The sequence below is a fragment of the Hypanus sabinus genome, chromosome 29 (genome assembly GCF_030144855.1).
Source record: "Hypanus sabinus isolate sHypSab1 chromosome 29, sHypSab1.hap1, whole genome shotgun sequence".
Taxonomy (NCBI): Eukaryota; Metazoa; Chordata; class Chondrichthyes; order Myliobatiformes; family Dasyatidae; genus Hypanus; species Hypanus sabinus.
This window is the reverse complement of record NC_082734.1, coordinates 16,434,635-16,452,410: the sequence shown is the minus strand read 5'-3', so window position 1 is coordinate 16,452,410 and position 17,776 is coordinate 16,434,635. Positions and strand designations below refer to the sequence as shown.

At 43.6% G+C, this 17,776-nt stretch overlaps 1 protein-coding gene, 1 long non-coding RNA gene and 3 other non-coding genes across 5 annotated transcripts in view; 4 read left to right on the top strand and 1 right to left on the bottom strand.

The window, feature by feature from the left end:
• The window catches only part of LOC132383054 (uncharacterized), a 23,338-nt gene extending 15,504 nt beyond the window's left edge, over positions 1 to 7,834 (bottom strand). The window contains exons 1-2 of the long non-coding RNA XR_009508534.1: positions 7,728 to 7,834; positions 5,449 to 5,617 (exon numbers count right to left, since the gene is read on the bottom strand). This is a non-coding gene — a long non-coding RNA (uncharacterized LOC132383054). The remainder of the gene's footprint in view (positions 1 to 5,448; positions 5,618 to 7,727) is intronic.
• Positions 7,749 to 17,776, top strand: rpsa (ribosomal protein SA). Its single transcript, XM_059953771.1, has 7 exons — positions 7,749 to 7,890; positions 9,804 to 9,973; positions 12,360 to 12,478; positions 13,042 to 13,287; positions 15,108 to 15,236; positions 16,513 to 16,756; positions 17,615 to 17,776. Exons 1-7 carry the CDS (start codon positions 7,829 to 7,831, stop codon positions 17,707 to 17,709), a joined length of 1,065 nt encoding a protein of 354 aa, XP_059809754.1. The 5' UTR covers positions 7,749 to 7,828; the 3' UTR covers positions 17,710 to 17,776.
• Positions 10,225 to 10,381, top strand: LOC132383300 (small nucleolar RNA SNORA62/SNORA6 family). Its single transcript, XR_009508617.1, has one exon. It is a non-coding gene; the product is annotated as a small nucleolar RNA SNORA62/SNORA6 family (small nucleolar RNA).
• Positions 12,533 to 12,690, top strand: LOC132383301 (small nucleolar RNA SNORA62/SNORA6 family). Its single transcript, XR_009508618.1, has one exon. It is a non-coding gene; the product is annotated as a small nucleolar RNA SNORA62/SNORA6 family (small nucleolar RNA).
• LOC132383302 (small nucleolar RNA SNORA62/SNORA6 family) lies at positions 14,316 to 14,465 on the top strand. The gene has a single exon (XR_009508619.1). It is a non-coding gene; the product is annotated as a small nucleolar RNA SNORA62/SNORA6 family (small nucleolar RNA).

Below are 17,776 nucleotides of genomic sequence, written 5' to 3'. Positions count from 1 at the left end.
CTAAACCTCACAACCCCCTGTGCAAAAAAAAAACAAACAAATCACACAAACCCTAACTGGAAATAATGGGTGAAAACACAGAATACAAAACATTCAACTGAAAGAATTCAAGTGAACTCCAGTCCCATCCACAAATCACAGACCTAGAATTTTCCAAAAGCATTGAGGGAGAAAGAGAGACCATTTGAACACAGGACATTCCCTTGGGCGGGAGCAGCGAGTCCGTCACACACAAATACCTTTTCCAACAACACCAGACAAGAAGATGGCAGATGGCACTAAACACTCACTTGCCTTCCACATTCACCTCAATGTTTCAATCTTCGTCAACACTTTAATCAGTGGTTGGAATGAAATGGAGTTGATTATGGGCCCGCGCTCCATCTCTAAGTTTACAGGCCTCATGGCTGCTCGCCCCCTGGAATCTTCTTGGAGACAGCAAAGCGTCAGATTGCTCAATCATTCTTCAAACCGTAGGTAAAAGAAAAAAGTGGAGTGACATTTGCAGTTTTCTAGTCCTCTGGCGCCATGCCATTGAGTTTTGAAAGATCATTTCTAATGCCTCCACAATCTCTACTGCTACCTCTTTCAGATCCCTAGGGTGCAGTTCATCTGGGCCAGGTGATTTATGTACTCTTAGGTTTTTCAGCTTTTTGAGCACCTTCTCCCTTAAAGTAGTAACTGCACCCACAGCTCTTTCCTCACACCTTTCAACATCTGGTACATAGTGAAGACTAATGCAAAATACTCCTTTAGTTTATCTGCCATCTGCTTCTACCCCATTATTATTTAGTTTTCCTGTGCAGTTCATTTATTTTTGTCTAATTGACATGCTCTTTTTATGTGCCCTACTTTGTTGCATTTTCTTTGAGGAGATTACAAGTAGGGTAGATAAAGGGGATGCAGTGAATGTTGTATATTTGGACTTTCAGAAGGCCTTTGACAAGGTGCCATACATGAGGCTGCCTACCAAGTTAAGACCCCATGGTATTACAGGAAAGTTACTAAGGTGGTTAGAGCATTGGCTGATTCGTAGGAAGCAGCAAGTGGGAATGAAAGGATCCTTTTCTGATAGGCTGCCAGTGACCAGTGGTGTTCCGCAGGGGTCGGTGTTGGGATTGCTTCTTTTTATGCTGTATATCAATGATTTAGATGATGGAATAGATGGCTTTGTTGACAGGTTTACAGATAATACAAAGATTGGTGGAGGGGCAAGTTGAGTTGAGGAAACTGGAAGGCTGCAGAAGTGCTTAGACAAATTAGGACAATAGCAAGAAGGTGGCAAATGAAATACAATGTTGGAAAGTGCATGGTCACGCACTTTGGTAGAAGAAATAAATGTGCAGGCTATTTTCTAAATGGGGAAAAGATCCAAAAATCTGTGATGCAAAGGCGCTTGGGACTTCTTGTGCAAAATACCCTGAAGATTAATGAAGGTTGAGTCGGTGGTGAGGAAGGCAAAAGCAATGCTAGCATTCATTTCAAGAGGTCTAGAATACAAGATGTGGAGGCTTTGTAAGGCTTCGGTGAGGCCTCACCTTGAGTATTGTGAATAGTTTTGGGCTTCTAAGAAAAGACGTGTTGGCATTGGAGAGGGTTCAGAGGAGATTCACAAAGATGATACTAGGAATGAAAGGGTTATTATACAAGGAACATTTTATGGTTCTGGGTCTGTACTTGCTGGAATTTAGAAGGATGAAACCTTTCAGATGTGGAAATGATGTTTCTCATGGTGGGGGAGTCAAAGACAAGAGGGTACAGCCTCGAGATAAAGGGGCATCCATTTAAAACAGAAATGTGGAGAAATTTATTCAGCAGAGGGTGGTGAATTTATGGAATTTTGTTACCACAGGCAGCTGTGGAAGCCAGGCTGTTGGGATTATTAGGGCAGAGTTTGATAGGTTCTTCATTGGACAGGGCATCAGAAGTTACGGGGAGAAGGCCAGTGAGTGGGGCTGACAAGAGGAAAAAAGGATCAGTCATGATGGAATGGCAGAGCAGACTCAGGGAACCAAAGGCCTAATTCTGCTCCTGTGTCTTATGGTCTAATTATTGGAGGATCAGAGGGGGAGAAGGTCAGTAACTTTAAATTCCTGGGCGTCACTATCATAGAGGACCTATCCTGGACACATCATACAAAATATAACAGCGAAGAAAGCAGGATAGCACCTCTTAATGTCAGGAGTCTACGGAGATTTAGCATGCCATCAAAAGCCTTGGCAAACTTTTATAGATGTGTGGTGGAAAATATGCTGACTGGCTGCATTACGGTCTGGTATGGGAACAGCAATTCCTTTGAGTGGAAAAATCCTTCAAAAGATAGTGGATTCAGCCTAGTACACCACAGGTAAAGCCCTCCCAACCTTTGAGCACATTCACAAGAAACATTGCTGTAGAAAAGCTATGTCCATCAAGAAAGATCCTCACCACCCGGGCCATGCTTTTTTTTCGCTGCTGCCAGCAGATAGAAGGTACATGTACCTCAGGTCTCAGACCACCAGGTTCAAAACAGTTACTACCCCTCAACCATCAGGCTCTTGAACCAAGGAGGATAACTACATTCATTTAAGGACTCTTAGCTTGTTATTTCATGCTCATTATTTATTGCTATTTATTTATTACCTGCATTTGCACAGTTAGTTTACAGTTTACAGATCCTGTTTACAATTACTCTTCAATAGATTTGCTAAGTATACTCACAGAATAAGAATCTCAGGGTTGTATGTGTTGACATGTATATACTCTGATAATAAATTTACTTTGACCTTTGAACAAGATTATGAGAGGCACAGATATAGCAGACAGAGAGTCCAATTGCAAACAAGAGAAAGTCTGCTGTAAATTCAAGCAATACACACAAAACGCTGGGGGAACTCAGCAGGCAGGGCAACATCTATGGTAAAGAGTAAACAGTTGACATTTTGGGCCGAGACCCTTCATCTGGACTGGAGAAAAAAAAGATGAGGAGTCAGAGTTAGAAGGTGGGGGAGGGGTGGACAAAACGCAAGGAGATAGGTGAAACTGGGTGGGGGAGGGGTGAAATAAAGAGCTGGATAGTTGATTGATGGAAGAAATTCAGGGCTGGGGAAGGGGGATCTAGGAGAGGAAGAAAGCAAAGGAGGTGGAGCACCCTCCTGCCGTCTGGGAAAAGGCTCCGAAGCATTCGGGCTCTCACGACCAGACTATGTAACAGTTTCTTCCCCCAAGCTATCAGACTCCTCAATACCCGAAGCCTGGACTGACACCTTCCCTATTGTCCTGTTTATTATTTATTGTAATGCTTGCACTGTTTTTGTGCACTTTATGCAGTCCAGTGTAGGTCTGCAGTCTGGTGTAGCTTTCTCTGTGTTGTTTTTTTTAGTAGTTCAGTCTAGTTTTTGTACTATGTCATGTAACACCATGGCCCTGAAAAACGTTGTCTCATTTTTACTATGTACTGTACCAGCAGTTATGGTTGATAATAAAAGTGACTTGACTTGACTTGAGGTAAAGACAGCAGGTAAAGAGATAAGGTGAGAGAGCGAAATGGGAATGAAGAATGGTGAAGGTGGGCAGGGGCATTACCAGAAGTTTGCAAAATTGATGTTCATGCCATCCAGATGGACTATATAAGGTGGACTCATGCCGGTTGGAGGCTATCCAGATGGACTATATAAGGTGTTGCTCCTCCAACCTGAATGTGGCCTCATCGCGACAGTAGAGGAGGCCATGGACTGATACATCGGAATGAGAATGGGAGGTGGAATTAAAATAGGTAGCCACTGGGAGATCTTGCTTTTTCTGGCGGATGGAACACAGGTGCTCGGTGAAGCAGCCTCCCAATCTACTTCAGATCTCACCAATATACAGGAGGCCACACCGGGAGCATCGGATACAATAGATGGCCCCAACATTGAAGTGTCACCTCACCTGGAAGGACAGTTTGGGGCTCTGAATGGTAGTGAGGGAGGAGGTGTAGGGGCAGGTGTAGCACTTGTTCCACTTGCAAGTGCCAGGAGGAAGATCAGTGGGGAGGGACAAATGGCCAAGGCAGTTGCATAGGGAACGATCCCTGTGGAAAGCAGAAAGTGGGGGGAGGGAAAGATGTGCTTGGTGGTGGGATCTCACTGGAGATGGCAGAAGTTAAGGAGAATTAAATGCTGGACGCAGAGGATGGCGGGCTGGTATGTGATGATAAGAGGAACCCTGTCTCTGATGGTGTGGCGGACGGATGTGGTGAAGGCAGACGTGCACTAAATGGAAGCCACACGGCTGAGGGCAGCATTGATGGTGGACGAAGGGAAGCCCCTTTCTTAGGAGAAGGAGGAATTGAGAGAAGGGGGTGGCATTTTACAAGTAACAGGGTGGGAAGATGTACAGCCCAGGGTAGCTGTGAAAGTCCACGGGTTTATAATAGACATCAGTAGATAAGCTGTCTCCGGAGCTAGAGACAGAGAGATTGAGAAAGAGGAGGGAGGTGTCAGAAATGGACCAGGTAAATTTGAGGGCAGAGTGGAAGCTGGAGGCAAAATTGATGAAGTCGATGAGCTCCACAAGGGTGCAGGTAGCAGGACCAATGCAGTCATTGATGTAGCGTAGGAAAAGTGGAAAACAGACACCAGTGTAGGCTTGGAACATAGACTGTTCCACATAGCCGACAAAAAGCTATGTGAGTGCCCATAGCTACATCTTTTGTTTGAAGGAAGTGAGAGGAGCCAAAGGAGAAATTATTGAGAGTGAGGACAAGTTCCAGTAGACGGAGGGGAGTGGTGGTGGAGGGGAACTGGTTGGTCTGGTGTCAAGAAAGAAATAGAAAGCTTTGAGGCCCTCCTGTTGGGGAATAGAGGTGTATAGGGACTGGATATCCATAGTGAAAATAAGACGATTGGGACCAGGGAACTGGAAATCATTGAAAAGATCAAGAACATGTGAAGTGTCATGTGAAGGGTTATTTTTGAAGTAGCATCTGCACCTGTACTCCGGCAGAAAGCTATGGAACAGGGGCAGCAAGGCACCTCGTTGACAGCATTATCACCAGTGTAGTGTAGGCCTCCATTAGTCTCGATAGACCATGGATTTGCACCTTGGAAAGTTTCCAGGGCGCGAGCCTGGGCAAGGTTTTTTTTAATGGAAGACCGGCAGTTGCCCAAGCTGCAAGACTCCCCTCTCCACGCCACCAATGTTGTCCAAGGGAAGGGCATTAGGACCCATACAGCTTGGCACCAGTGTCATCGCAGAGCAATGTGTGGTTAAGTGCCTTGCTCAAGGACACACATACAGCCTCAGCCAAAGCTCGAACTAGCGACCTTCAGATAACTAGACGAACGCCTTAACCACTTGGCCACATGCCAACAGGAAGACAAAGAACATCTACAAAATCTCAAGACAGTGTTTAACAAAAGATTAATAGATTATGAGCTCAGAGAACGACACATGAAGTCTGAATTCTTTAAACCAAACTTCGCTTACCACTTGAGGGTTCCTCAGACAAGGAGCTTCTATGTGTCACTCTTGGACAAGCAGTCCTGGCGAGGATTTACAGAAGTGGTTACTTGGAAAGATTGGGAACTGAATCGGACCACTCTCCTACACAGTGCAGATTGCATCTTATGTCATCTGGAAACTACACATCGGTCAGCTGAGAAGAGAAAAGTCAGTTGTTAGAGAAGAAAGGTGACCAGAGCTGTCAGAACCACTTCCTGCAGTCTCAGAGTCAACTCCTACAACCACCAGGGAGGAGGCCCCAAAACTTGCGATTGTTTCACAGTCACAGGTCTCACCTGCCAAGCAGAGTGAACACCCCCTGTCAGGATATATGTTACTTCCCAAGAGCAAGAAATCATCCACAGCAATTAAATCTTTAGGTCAAAATCAGACAATTTAAAATTTACTATGCTGTTGATGTCTATATAGTAGTTATATATTCTGTGTGTGTATATATATTATATGACTACAGAGCTAGTCATTAATTCCGCGGTTGAGTTAAGATGCATTCTATATTGAGTTGGAGTTTATAGCTAAGTAGGGAGGAGTGTAGTGTATTTAATATTTCAGAGGAGATTTACCAGGATGCTGCCTGGTTTAGAGAGGATGGTTTATGATCAGAGATTAAGGGAGCTAGGGCTTTACTCTTTGGAGAGAAGGAGGATGAGAGGAGACATGATAGAGGTGTACAAGATATTAAGAGGAATAGATAGAGTGGACAGCCAGCGCCTCTTCTCCAGGGCACCACTGCTCAGTGCAAGAGGACATGGCTTTAAGGTAAGAGGAGGGAAGTTCAAGGGGGATATTAGAGGAAGGTTTTTCACTCAGAGAGTGGTTGGTGCGTGGAATGCACTGCCTGAGTCAGTGGTGGAGGCAGATACACTAGTTAAGTTTAAGAGACTACTAGACAGGTATACGGAGGAACTTAAGGTGGGGAGTTATATGGGAGGCAGGGTTTGAGAGTCGGCACAACATTGTGGGCCGAAGGGCCTGTAATGTGCTGTACTATTCTATGTTCTATTTCAGTAATATTGTAAACATATTGTTTGATTAAGCATTGTTTACACACTTCATTATAGGCCATATGTAAGAAGTATGTGAGTATGTCATTGTGCCATCACATCATACAGGAGCGCCTCACTAAAGAAAAGGAAAGAAAAACTAGGGAAACAAATATTCCGGGCTCCTGTGTTTTTCTTTCAATTAGCTTCCTGAGTTACAGCACCCACTGGAGTTGAGAAGTATAAGGAAGGATCTTACTGAAACCTATTGAATATTGAAAGGCCTAGATACTGTGGATGTGGAGAGGATGTTTCCTACAGTGGGTGAGTCTAGAACCAGAGGACACAGCCTCAGAATAGAGGGACGTCTATTTAGAACAGAGATGAGGAGGGATTTCTTTAGCCAGAGGATAGTGAATCTGTGGAATTCATTGCGACCGATGGCTGTGGAGGACAAGTCATTGGATATACTTAAAGCAGAAGTTGATAGGTTCTTGATTAGTCAGGATGTCAAAGGTTAGGGGGGAGAAAGCAAGAGAATGGGATTGAGAGGGATAATAAATCAGCCATGTCGGAATGGTGGGTCAGACCTGATGGGTTGAATGGCCTATTTCTCCCTCTATGTCTTATGGAAGAAGGCTCCTGGCTCATTAGTCAGGGCACGGAGTATAGAACATGGGATGTTATGTTACTGTTAAACAAGATATTGGTGAGTCCACATTTGGAATATCATGTTCAATTTCGGTTGCCAGGCATTGGAAAGATGTCATTACGCTGCAGAGATTTAACAGGATTTGAGGGACAGAGTTACTACCAGAAGCTGAGCACACTGGGACTTATTTGAAGCTTAGAACAAAGGTGATTTTATAGAGGTGTACAAAATCATAAGGGGCATAGTTGGGTGAATGCACCGAGCTCCCTCACCCCAACGCCCCATGGTTGGATAATCAAGAACTAGAGGACATTGGGGAAGGTTTAATAGGAATCTGAGGGGCAACGCTTTCAGAGTATATGGAATGCGCTTTGTAGACGAAGTGGTTAAGATGAGAACAGTTATATTAAAAAGGAACTTGGACAGGTTGACGAATAGGAAATTTCTCCGGCAAATGGACCACGTTAGATGGCAATCTCGATCGACAGGGACCGAAGTTTATGTGCTGCTTGACTATGCCGTGAATTAACCATGAAGAGAATATCCATGAGCGATTTACTCCAGGACACTAAACGGTTAGAATCCCGCACCAGGACAGGACCGCCGCCTACCGGGCCTCAAGACGCCTCACACGCTCCAGCACCGACCCCGGAAGTGAACGTCCGCAGAGCTGCCAGCTGATTGGCTGGCAACAATTCGATCCCCCTATATAATGACGTCACTTCCTGCCTTAGCCCTCTTTTACCGCCGGACCTCCACACGGCGTTTTACGGAGTGAGTGTGACCGAACGAAATTTATTGAGTCCTTTCTCTTCAGAGCGTATAAATCTTTCATTGACCCGTTAATTAGGGTCTAAGACATGCATAATGGCGTAAAGGTCCGATGTTAACATCAGTGATGAAAATAAATTGTGGGGTGTGCCAGACGGATAGGCCGCAGGCTTCGGCGTTGCTCGGTGGGTTCGGACCGAGGCCGCCCTGCCCTACCCTACCGTCGGGTGTTCCTGGAGCTGAGCCTGTTTCCTCGAGGCCTTGGACTGGCAGGGTTCAGGACGTGATGATTTCGCTTTTGGGTTCGGGGTTACCGATGGCCTATCCCCGGGGCCCGGGTAACACGTGAACCTATCGCAGTATCAAGTATTGGCTCGTTCATCGCTCTTCAACATGTGATGGTGGGCCATTCGCCAAAGCTTTTTCTACTGTGCAGCTAGGAATGCCGGGGTTTTGACCTGATAACGCATAACATTGCAGTAAAAGTATTGGGAAGAAATGAGTTGGTTAGGCGTCATTTTTTTTACATTGAAGTTCAAGGTTTAGGCCTGAAATGCTTCGTTAAAACGGAGAAGGCGAACGTGTGCTTGTTTTCAGATCCAGTGGTGTAGATAGGACAAAGGGGATATATGTGGAGTGAATGGGGTTAACGTGACAATTAATATGCTGTATTGTCTGCACTGACAGTGTTTGGAGCTGTTCTGTGCCTGCTGCTCTCCACCTCTGAATTTTGGGTGAGGGATGTGTTGTTAAAACTTCTAAATTGTCCTGTGGCCTTCAAAGTCTGCTCCTGCCTGTGGAAAATGTGAAAACTTGTGATTACACTCATGATTAGGGTTGAACCCAGGGCTGGGAGGCAGTAGGTCTGTCTTGGCTCCATTAGTTTGGATGGCTTAGTTGGAGAAATTTCATAGCTTGGGCTGGTGGTTGTCAACTTGCAAGATACATGGAATATGGCATCTAGTCTTAACAGCAAATTCTTAACTAACTTTGTAAATGTAAGGGAAAATAAGTCTTCAAGGCTTAGTGAACACTGAATATCATATTCATATAAATGCACAGTGTACTCTGGTTAAAAGGGACACGTCAGGGACAGCTTGTTTTGGTCCAATTCAGTAGCTGCCCCAGTTAGCCAAAATTTCAAGGAAATAGGTAAACACATCTTTAAAAAAACAATCAATTTTACAGTGACAAATTATATATTTAAATAACAAACAGAACAAATTAAGATGCTATAAATACTACTACAGTACTTTAGAAAAGTAGTTTGTAATATTTGTCGATGGAGGAATTCATCCAGTTTACGCTGCCTGGATCTTTTGATTGACTGAAAGTATCAGTGCAGATATTGGACTGCCTGAACAATTGCATCCTCCAAATTTTCATTATAACTTTTAAGTTGGTCGTTCTTCAACAAGTTAGGAACTTTGAAGTAGTGAAATAATTTAATTTTCATTCCTGGCCATCTTCAAACCTCAATGCTTGTAACTACAATGAGCAAAGCAGTTCTGAATTACTGCTTATTTGTCAGCAACTATCAGTGACAAAAATCACTGCTTTTTAACAATCAACACAGGCATCTGACACTACTTTGTAAGTGCTCTGTAAGCACTGTGTGATGTAATGGTCACACAAGTGTATGCGACTGATGCTAGTTAGAAACTGTCACCAGTCTCCTGCGTAGTGTCCAAAATAAAGGGAATCCCTTGTGTTTGATTAGTTTTTGTTCTTTTAAGAGTTGTCCCAAAAGGCAGCCACCCTGATGAACTGATGGCCTAGTTGACTGGAGAACAGAATCCACTGTGTGTGAGGTCATTTCTCTACTAAAGTATTATGTTATTAATGCTAGATATTTCTGAGTGCTCTGCATTTGAGATTCTGGTGTATATTTAACACTTTGGACTCTCACCCCTCAGGTTACCCATCGTTGCTTTTAAAAGGGAAACATACACAATGTCCGGAGGTCTTGATGTACTGCAGATGAAGGAGGAGGATGTCCTCAAATTCCTTGCTGCTTCCACTCACCTGGGCAGTACCAACCTGGACTTCCAGATGGAGCAGTACGTCTACAAGAGGAAGAGTGATGGTAGGTCTTAGACTCGGTCAAAAGGCGGGAGGTTAGGCTGAAACCATTACATAGTTGCCAATTTGTAGAATTATTGTCAATTTACATAATACTAATAGAATGTAAAAGCACCATTTCACAGATATTTTGGAAAAAATGTCTTATTTTTGCCCTCAAGGTATAATCTATACATTGAGATGGTGTCTCCATTTCAGTGCTGTAATATCCTAGAAATGTCCACATAACCTAATTTTTGGTGGTGTCTCTCAGTGAATGCACATCCTTAAAACTCAGTGCCAAGGTCAGCTTCTGGCCAATTAACTCTTGAGTGTCGGAGGTGTGCTACAGTAAAGATGGCAGGTATTTCGCTAACACCACAAGAGTCTCTGGCTCGATGAGTGGGGTTTGATAGTGTTTCCTGTCACAAGGCGTCACTTGGGGTTGGGAATGGTGAGTACGGCGTTCTGTTTGCTGACAGCTGAGTTGGAGGTACAAAAAGGCAGGTAGTGTACTTTTGAATTACTTTGCAATATGGTTGGTGTTTGGATAAGTCAAGTTTAAAACCAGCCAGCCCTCCTCCAGAACTGTACGCAGTCAGTCTCATCTACTCAGACGAATGGACTCAAATCCAGGCTCTGTGGAGCATTTTTTGTAAGATTGTTTGAATACTTGCATGTTGTAATCAGAAAAATAATTTTATCTCAATGAAATGCCTCATTATATACTGAGCACTTGTCCTCGTATTCTCTGTTTAGACCAGGGGTTCCCATCCTGGTAAGGCATGAAAAAGGTTGGCAATCCCTGCTTTAGACAGATGTCTGTCTCCTGCAGTCCTTGTGAGAGTCAGACTTCTGATTACATTGAATTCTTTAGCCCCTCTCCTGTAAGTGCTCCCGTAGAACTGAGCCGTGTGGCCATATGTCTTAATATCTTGTTTGGCATATCAAAATTTGTCTTTGAAAATTATTTATGGTAGTGGTTTGCATGGCACTATTACAGCTTGGAATGTCTGAGCTCAATTCCTGCGTCCTCTGTAAGGAGGCAATAGGCTGATCTATACTTCTGCGTCAGATGAACGCCGAAGCCGCATAACTACGCTGTACTCTACGCCATAGCCTGCCGTGCACCTCTCCAAGTATGTAACTGCATGTCGCGGTGACACAGACAGCAACAACTGTGATTGGTGCACTTGGTAGCATCGTATTTCCTCCTGTCAATAGGCATACTGTGAGTACACTGATGCGAAATAAATGGTTGGCAACGACAAACCAAATTGTCAAATCTACCTGCCGACATCTGAAAATATTTGAAATGCATTTCCTCGTCCATGTCTCTCAGTGGCCGGACAAGAACAGAAAATTCACCCTCCTTCTGCCTCAATCCGTACAATGGTTGTACATACCATCTCTGATGTCTTCTGTCTTTTCTGCGTTGCAGTAATTTCAATAAAAGTAACCCTCGTTCAACATTTATGCGCTCAGTCGCCATTAGAAGCCCCACTGCCAACTAGCGTTTTGGCAGTGAATCGCAGAACTACGCAGACATACCAACGCACGGGTATAAATGCTCAACGGTGCAGGCCACTTTCGAAGGCTGCGACGTAGGCTACTACACGGAAGTATAAATAGCCTTTAACGTCCTCTCCGTGGAATGTATGTGTTTCCCCGGGTACTCTGATTTCCTCCCACAGTCCAAAGACTGTTAGTTAATTGGTTGTTACAAACTGTCCTGTGATGAGTTTAGGGTTAAACCAGGGGGTGACGAGTGGTGAGGAAGGGCATAATCCATGTGCTATCTATAAAAAATACAAAGATGAACTATAAATACACTTGGTTTTAAGTCATGTTCTTTCCCCCAACGTTACTGCTTTTACCTCATTTTGTACATATAAGTCACTTACTTATTAAGAGTTAATCTTGTATCTGCTCCCAGCTCTCCTTTGTTAAATGTATTCCAGATAATTGTAACTGCAGCCTTCACAGGTTACTAAGTGTTTAACCTTTGTGCACACATTTCAGTAATGCACATACTGGGAATCTGCAAAGGATCAAAATGCTGGAAATTTTTGGATCAGGGAATAGGCTCAACTTGGTGAATATTTCCAGCATTTTGTACATGGATTTATAAGCCAAGGCCATTGGTACTTTTTAGGAAAAGACTTTTCTGCCTTTTTCAAAGTTCAGTCTGACAGGTTTATACAGGGAAAATTAGCATGTGTGAAATGAACACCAAATGGGGCTTTGAGATGGTTGCTAGAGTGCTAGCAGGCTGAAAATGGTCATAACCAGAAGTTTACTGGGTTCAGATAATCTCAGGGAACTGTAAACTACAATGATTCATGGCGTTGGATCAATACTTTATGTTGGTTTTGTCAGGAACTGATTCAAGCCCATTGCTTTTTTGACAGGTATTTATATCATTAATCTGAAGAAAACGTGGGAGAAGCTGCTTCTAGCTGCCCGTGCCATAGTCTCCATCGAGAATCCAGCTGATGTTTGTGTCATCTCTTCCAGACCATTCGGCCAGGTATGTGGCTCAGACAATATTTTCCCTCAGCTGTGTTTGAATGGAAGTCTTTTCCAGGCACATTTTTATAGCTTTGGAGGTAAAGCCATTACTTGGCTCATGAACTCTGAAGTGTCAGAGATGTGCAACAATAACCTGGCAGGTTTTCGCTGACACCTCGAGGGTCCGTGTGGCTCGATGAATGGGGTTTGATAGTAAACTTTGTCACAATTTATGTACTTGATCCAGATTTCGATGATGCTGGTACCTCAGTAATGTTGTGTGGTTGTTAATTTCACTTGATAATTGAAAGTATATGAAAGCTAATAGTCACAGCAGATGGAATGGCAGTTCCTACTGAAGGGGAATAATAAAGCGCTGTGTAGCCTGGGCTGACCATTTGGCCCATTAGCTGCATGATAGAAATTTAAGAAGGTTTGTTGGTGAGGACCTTGGGTATTGACTGTTGTTCTGAGGATATCATTAAAGGAGCCTCACTGTAGTGAAGTTGTAAATGAATACTCAACATTGCACATCTAGAGCTGTGTTACGCTCGTACTTACAGTGACTGTCTCTCTCCACAGCGTGCTGTCCTGAAGTTTGCTGCTGCCACTGGTGCTACTCCCATTGCCGGAAGATTCACCCCAGGTACATTCACCAATCAGATCCAGGCCGCCTTCAGGGAGCCCCGCTTGCTGGTTGTAACAGATCCCCGCCAGGACCACCAGCCCTTAACTGAAGCATCATATGTCAACATCCCCACCATTGCCATGTGCAACACTGACTCGCCCCTCCGGTATGTGGACATCGCTATTCCATGCAACAACAAGGTATCGTCTTCCACTGCAGTGACTTCACCTTTGTGGTTTTTAACATAAGTGAAAGCTTCTTCCCTGGGATAATGCAATGAATTCCCCTCTCCCTGGTGATAATGCCCCCTGTGATTAGTGTGTGCTAGCATTATAAACACTTCCCATTGATCTTTCTAACTTTTGAGTAACCTTCATCTGGTGGAAGGTTTTAGAGGCTGCAGTCTTAGATTGGTTAAAATAGGTGAGAAAAGAACTGTTAGACAAGTAATGGTGAGGAAGGTAGGTATTATAGAGAAAGATTTGGAAGCTTTTGGGCAAAGGTTCTCGGGAACACCTTGCTTAATGGTATTTGTCCATGGCTTAAGAAAGGTCGGGAACCACTGCTGAAGAGGGTGTGAAGATGATTAGAGAGCAGGTCTTAATGAGGAAAGATTGAGCAAGCTGGGGCTTTCCTCTTTGAAGCAAAGGAGAATGTGAGGCAACTTGATGGTGGCGTATACGATGGTAAGAGCAGACAGTCGGTGCATTTTTTCCCAGGTCAGTAATTATGAGAGGGCATAATAGAAGGTGAACGGAGAAAAGTAAAGGTGTTTTTAACATGGTAGGTTTGTGGAATGCACTGTCAGGGGTGGTGGTAGAGGCAGATTGGGGACACCTAAGAGTCTCTTTGATAAGTACGTGGATGAAAGAAAAATGGAGGAAAGCTTTAGATTGATCTTGGAGTAGGTTTCACTAGTTGGCACAAGATTGTGGGCTGAAGAGCCTATACTGCTCTGTTCTGGAGGCAGGTCTGTCTTGCATTTTCAGATTTGACTAATATTAATTTATAGGTCATAGGAAGCAGTAATATTTTGAGTATGATATTACTAAATGCTAAGGCAAAAAGTCAAAAACAGTAAGTTATTGGAGTTTTGAGGAACTGACATGTTCTGCCTGAAGACTTTTAGGAAGCTACGGTACATTGCCACCTAATAGCTTAACAGCCTCTAGAAGGATTTGGAGTTAGGAGTTAGGATTTTAGATTGCCCCCAGTTTCAGGTGGCGGGTTTGCACATTGTTAGAACTTGGAGGTGAGACCATTGTGGTCGATGAACTCCGAGTGTAGGAGATGTGCTACATGATCATGCAGATGCCTTTAACACTGCTCGAGCCTGTGGCTCAGTGAGTAAGGTTTTGTAGTAACTCCTGCTACAATGCCAGTGTTTTATTATGTGTAGGTTCATATTAGCCAGTTTGCTGAGAATCGTTCACCTGCTCAGAAATGGTATCCCATGGATAATTTAAAATTAAACTCTTCAAAGAATTGTGAGGGAAGATAGCGATCACATATTGGATGAGCCAGCAAGCATTCAACACTTAATTTAGTGAAAGACTGAGGTAGCAAACAGGGTTTTACTTTAAGCAATTATAAAGTGCTTTGGGATGTTCTGAGTAAAAGTACTGGTGTTGCTCGGTTCTTAGTTCCAGGATCTCCATTTCAGTTGAGGTGAGTAGTAAACTGGCTCTGATAGCTAGAACAGTGGTTCCCAACCTTTAATGCCATGGACCGATACCATTAAGCAAGGATCCCAGGTTGGGAACTCTTGCTCCAGAATATACTTAATAAAGTCTCCTAATAACTGCAGCCGGGTAATGATGATTGGGTTTGTTTTTGCTGTTGTGCAGTGTGTATTGATAAATGAAGGTAAATCGACAGTTGGCACGCTTTAAGCAATCCTATTCTCCCATGTACTGTTAAAGCCCATTTACTCTGTGCGCTTTTTAAAAACCTATCAGTTTGTTAAGCTGAAGAATGGCAATCAGAACATTTCTTTTAACAGGGGTGCTTTGTATGTTAGGGCGCACACTCCATTGGTCTGATGTGGTGGATGCTTGCCCGTGAGGTGCTGCGTATGCGAGGTACCATCAGCCGTGAACATCCGTGGGAAGTGATGCCTGATTTGTACTTCTACAGGGATCCTGATGAGGTATGTTTAATGTATTTAATTTTACTTTTAGTGGCTTCAATCAGTAGCAGTTTGAATAAAGGACGAGGATTGCTACCTTTTTGGTGTTTTTGTCAGGCCTGCCTCGCTCAGCACACAGATCCTTAGCCACATGTGAATGTTTGCTCATATTCTGTAAGCAAGAAGATTCATTCTCTACAAGGTCAGTTGGTTCTGGGCCAGTTAGTGTGCCAGTGTTTCCCCTTTACCTGTAGTGCTGTTGCTCAAAATTGTGTCTGGATGGGTACAGTTGTACTCAGAGTGCAACACTTTTCCAGGACAGGGAGCTTCATGGGCATTCTGCCCGTCACTCGATCATTCCTCCCTCCTACCACGAGGTGAGACTGTGGCGCATCATTCAGTTACTAGGCTGGACTGCACCAACAGCAACTTCCATGACCAAGAACGACTAGGATAGTAAGCACCTGACTTGGGCATATGCCTGTTCCTTAGTTTCCTGTTCTAAATCCTAGAACACTCCTTCCAAAAGTACCTTCAGTGAAACTAGCAGCTCCAGGAGCTATCTCCTTCTGAAGGTCATTTAGGCATGGACAATAAATAAAGCCTGCCTTTGCCAGTGAGGTTCACATCTTGATAAATAAACTATTTGGATTTCTCATAACGTAGGAGGAGTTTGCACGTTCTCACCGTGACTGACTCCGTGTGCACCAGTTTCCTCCTACAGTTTGGAGAAGTAATGATTGGTAGGTTAATCGGTCATTGTAAATTGTCCTGTGATTAGACTGGGACTAAATTGGGATTGCTGAGCGGCGTGATGCAAAGGGCCAGAAGGACATATCTGTTGCTATTCTAAAAATGTTCCTCAATATACTTACCTCTTCTGTCCCTCATTGAAGCAAAGCTAAAATACGTAGCCAATATAAATTTGGATTTGGACTGTTTCAATTGTTGGATGCCTTATTAGCCATAACCAATGTGGTCCATATCAGTAAATAGTGCTGTGGTTAACTTACTATGTTTGTGGTTCAATTTTGTTAAACTCTGCTGCTGTAATGTGGATTACATACACTTGCAGTGTTGGATGTGACCAGTATCCAGCATCCAAAAGGTTGCATTGCTCAAAAGTTTGCTCAGGGCTAGGTCAATCCATTAAGAGTAGTGGCAGGCTCAGTGTTTGCCTATCACTGATATATCCCACCATGTTTCATGGTCTTGCTAGCTGGGTGCCATGATATACACATTCTAGAACCTGAATAACCCTGACCCATTCTTATTTTGTTTTATCTATATCTGATAGATTGAGAAGGAGGAGCAGGCTGCTGCCGAGAAGGCTGCTGGTAAGGAGGAGTACCAAGGGGAATGGACTGCTCCAGTCGCAGAGTTTGTTCAGCCAGAAGTTACCGACTGGTCTGAGGGCGTGCAGGTCCCTTCGGTGCCAATCCAGCAGTTCTCAGCTGCAACTGGTAAAAATCTGGCTGAGACGCTGGAGGCAGCTAATCCGTACGTCAAGCCCGCAGCATTCACTGCTGATACAGCTACAAGTGAGTTCTAGGCTAAGCAGTGTGCTTGGAATGATTGCTTGGAGTAGGGGAAGGTGTTTGCATGTTGGAAGATGTTGATTGAACTAGAAATAACTGATCCTGTATTTATCTAAATAAGGAGAATCATTTAATTTATCCTGATTGTCATGTAATTTTATATGAATGGTAAGCAGGTTTAGGTGAGGTGAAGGTGTGGACAAAATTCAGTGCAAACTGTAATTCTGTAATTTAAGAAAATCGCTCTGTTGCAGTTGTAGATCTCTGAACAAATGCTTTTTTTTTCTTTCCATGAGTCTTGGAATATTTAACCAGTCCTTTTTATGTAGCAATGTTTCATTTATCCTAACCCCTCAAACCTTTGCTGTTAAGTATGGACACTAATTTGCCTGTTTGGTTTTGGACGATGTGCAGTTTAAAAAAAAAGTTTCTTTTGCTTCTAGCTTTATGCTTGCGTTTGTTTATTGACTTGGTTGTCAATTTTGTTCTATGCCTTGACCTTTAGCTTATTGATTTAATGCATAGGAGTTTCCCTCAGTTTCCATACCTGTAGATGTTCTTGAGGTTTGTGGCTTGGGTTTTCAGGTCTGTTTACTTTAGTCAGAGGGATGCCCCAACCATATTCTCAATTTAGAGAAATCTTGGGGTTGTGAGAGAGGCTGTGAACAAACTCTAGCTATGCTCTGCCTGGTGACCAGACTACAGGCTTCATTCTGAAGTAGTTTATGCTTTAAGATGTGAATTTAATCATCCCAAGGACAAACTGAAGTGAATGTGATTTGTGCGTTTCCATTGGACTCCTGTGGTAATGGGGTTTCTCCTTTGCAGATACATTTGCTGATGTTTTTCTTTCCCTTGCAGAGGATTGGAGTGCCCAGCCTGCTGCTGAAGACTGGTCTGCTGCACCGACTACACAGGCTCCAGAATGGGGTGGTGCCACAGCTGATTGGTCTTGAGACTTGAAGCTAACCAGGCACAAACCTGTCCTTGGAAAAGAATGAAATAAAAGATGCCAGTTTTTAA

Excerpts from the sequence above, each read along its gene's own strand:
- rpsa (XM_059953771.1), top strand. The coding sequence starts at position 7,829 with ATGACGTCACTTCCTGCCTTAGCCCTCTTTTACCGCCGGACCTCCACA. Across the intron at positions 15,237-16,512 it reads TCTACAGGGATCCTGATGAG|ATTGAGAAGGAGGAGCAGGC; the intron begins GTATGTTTAATG and ends TATATCTGATAG. Across the intron at positions 16,757-17,614 it reads CACTGCTGATACAGCTACAA|AGGATTGGAGTGCCCAGCCT; the intron begins GTGAGTTCTAGG and ends TTTCCCTTGCAG.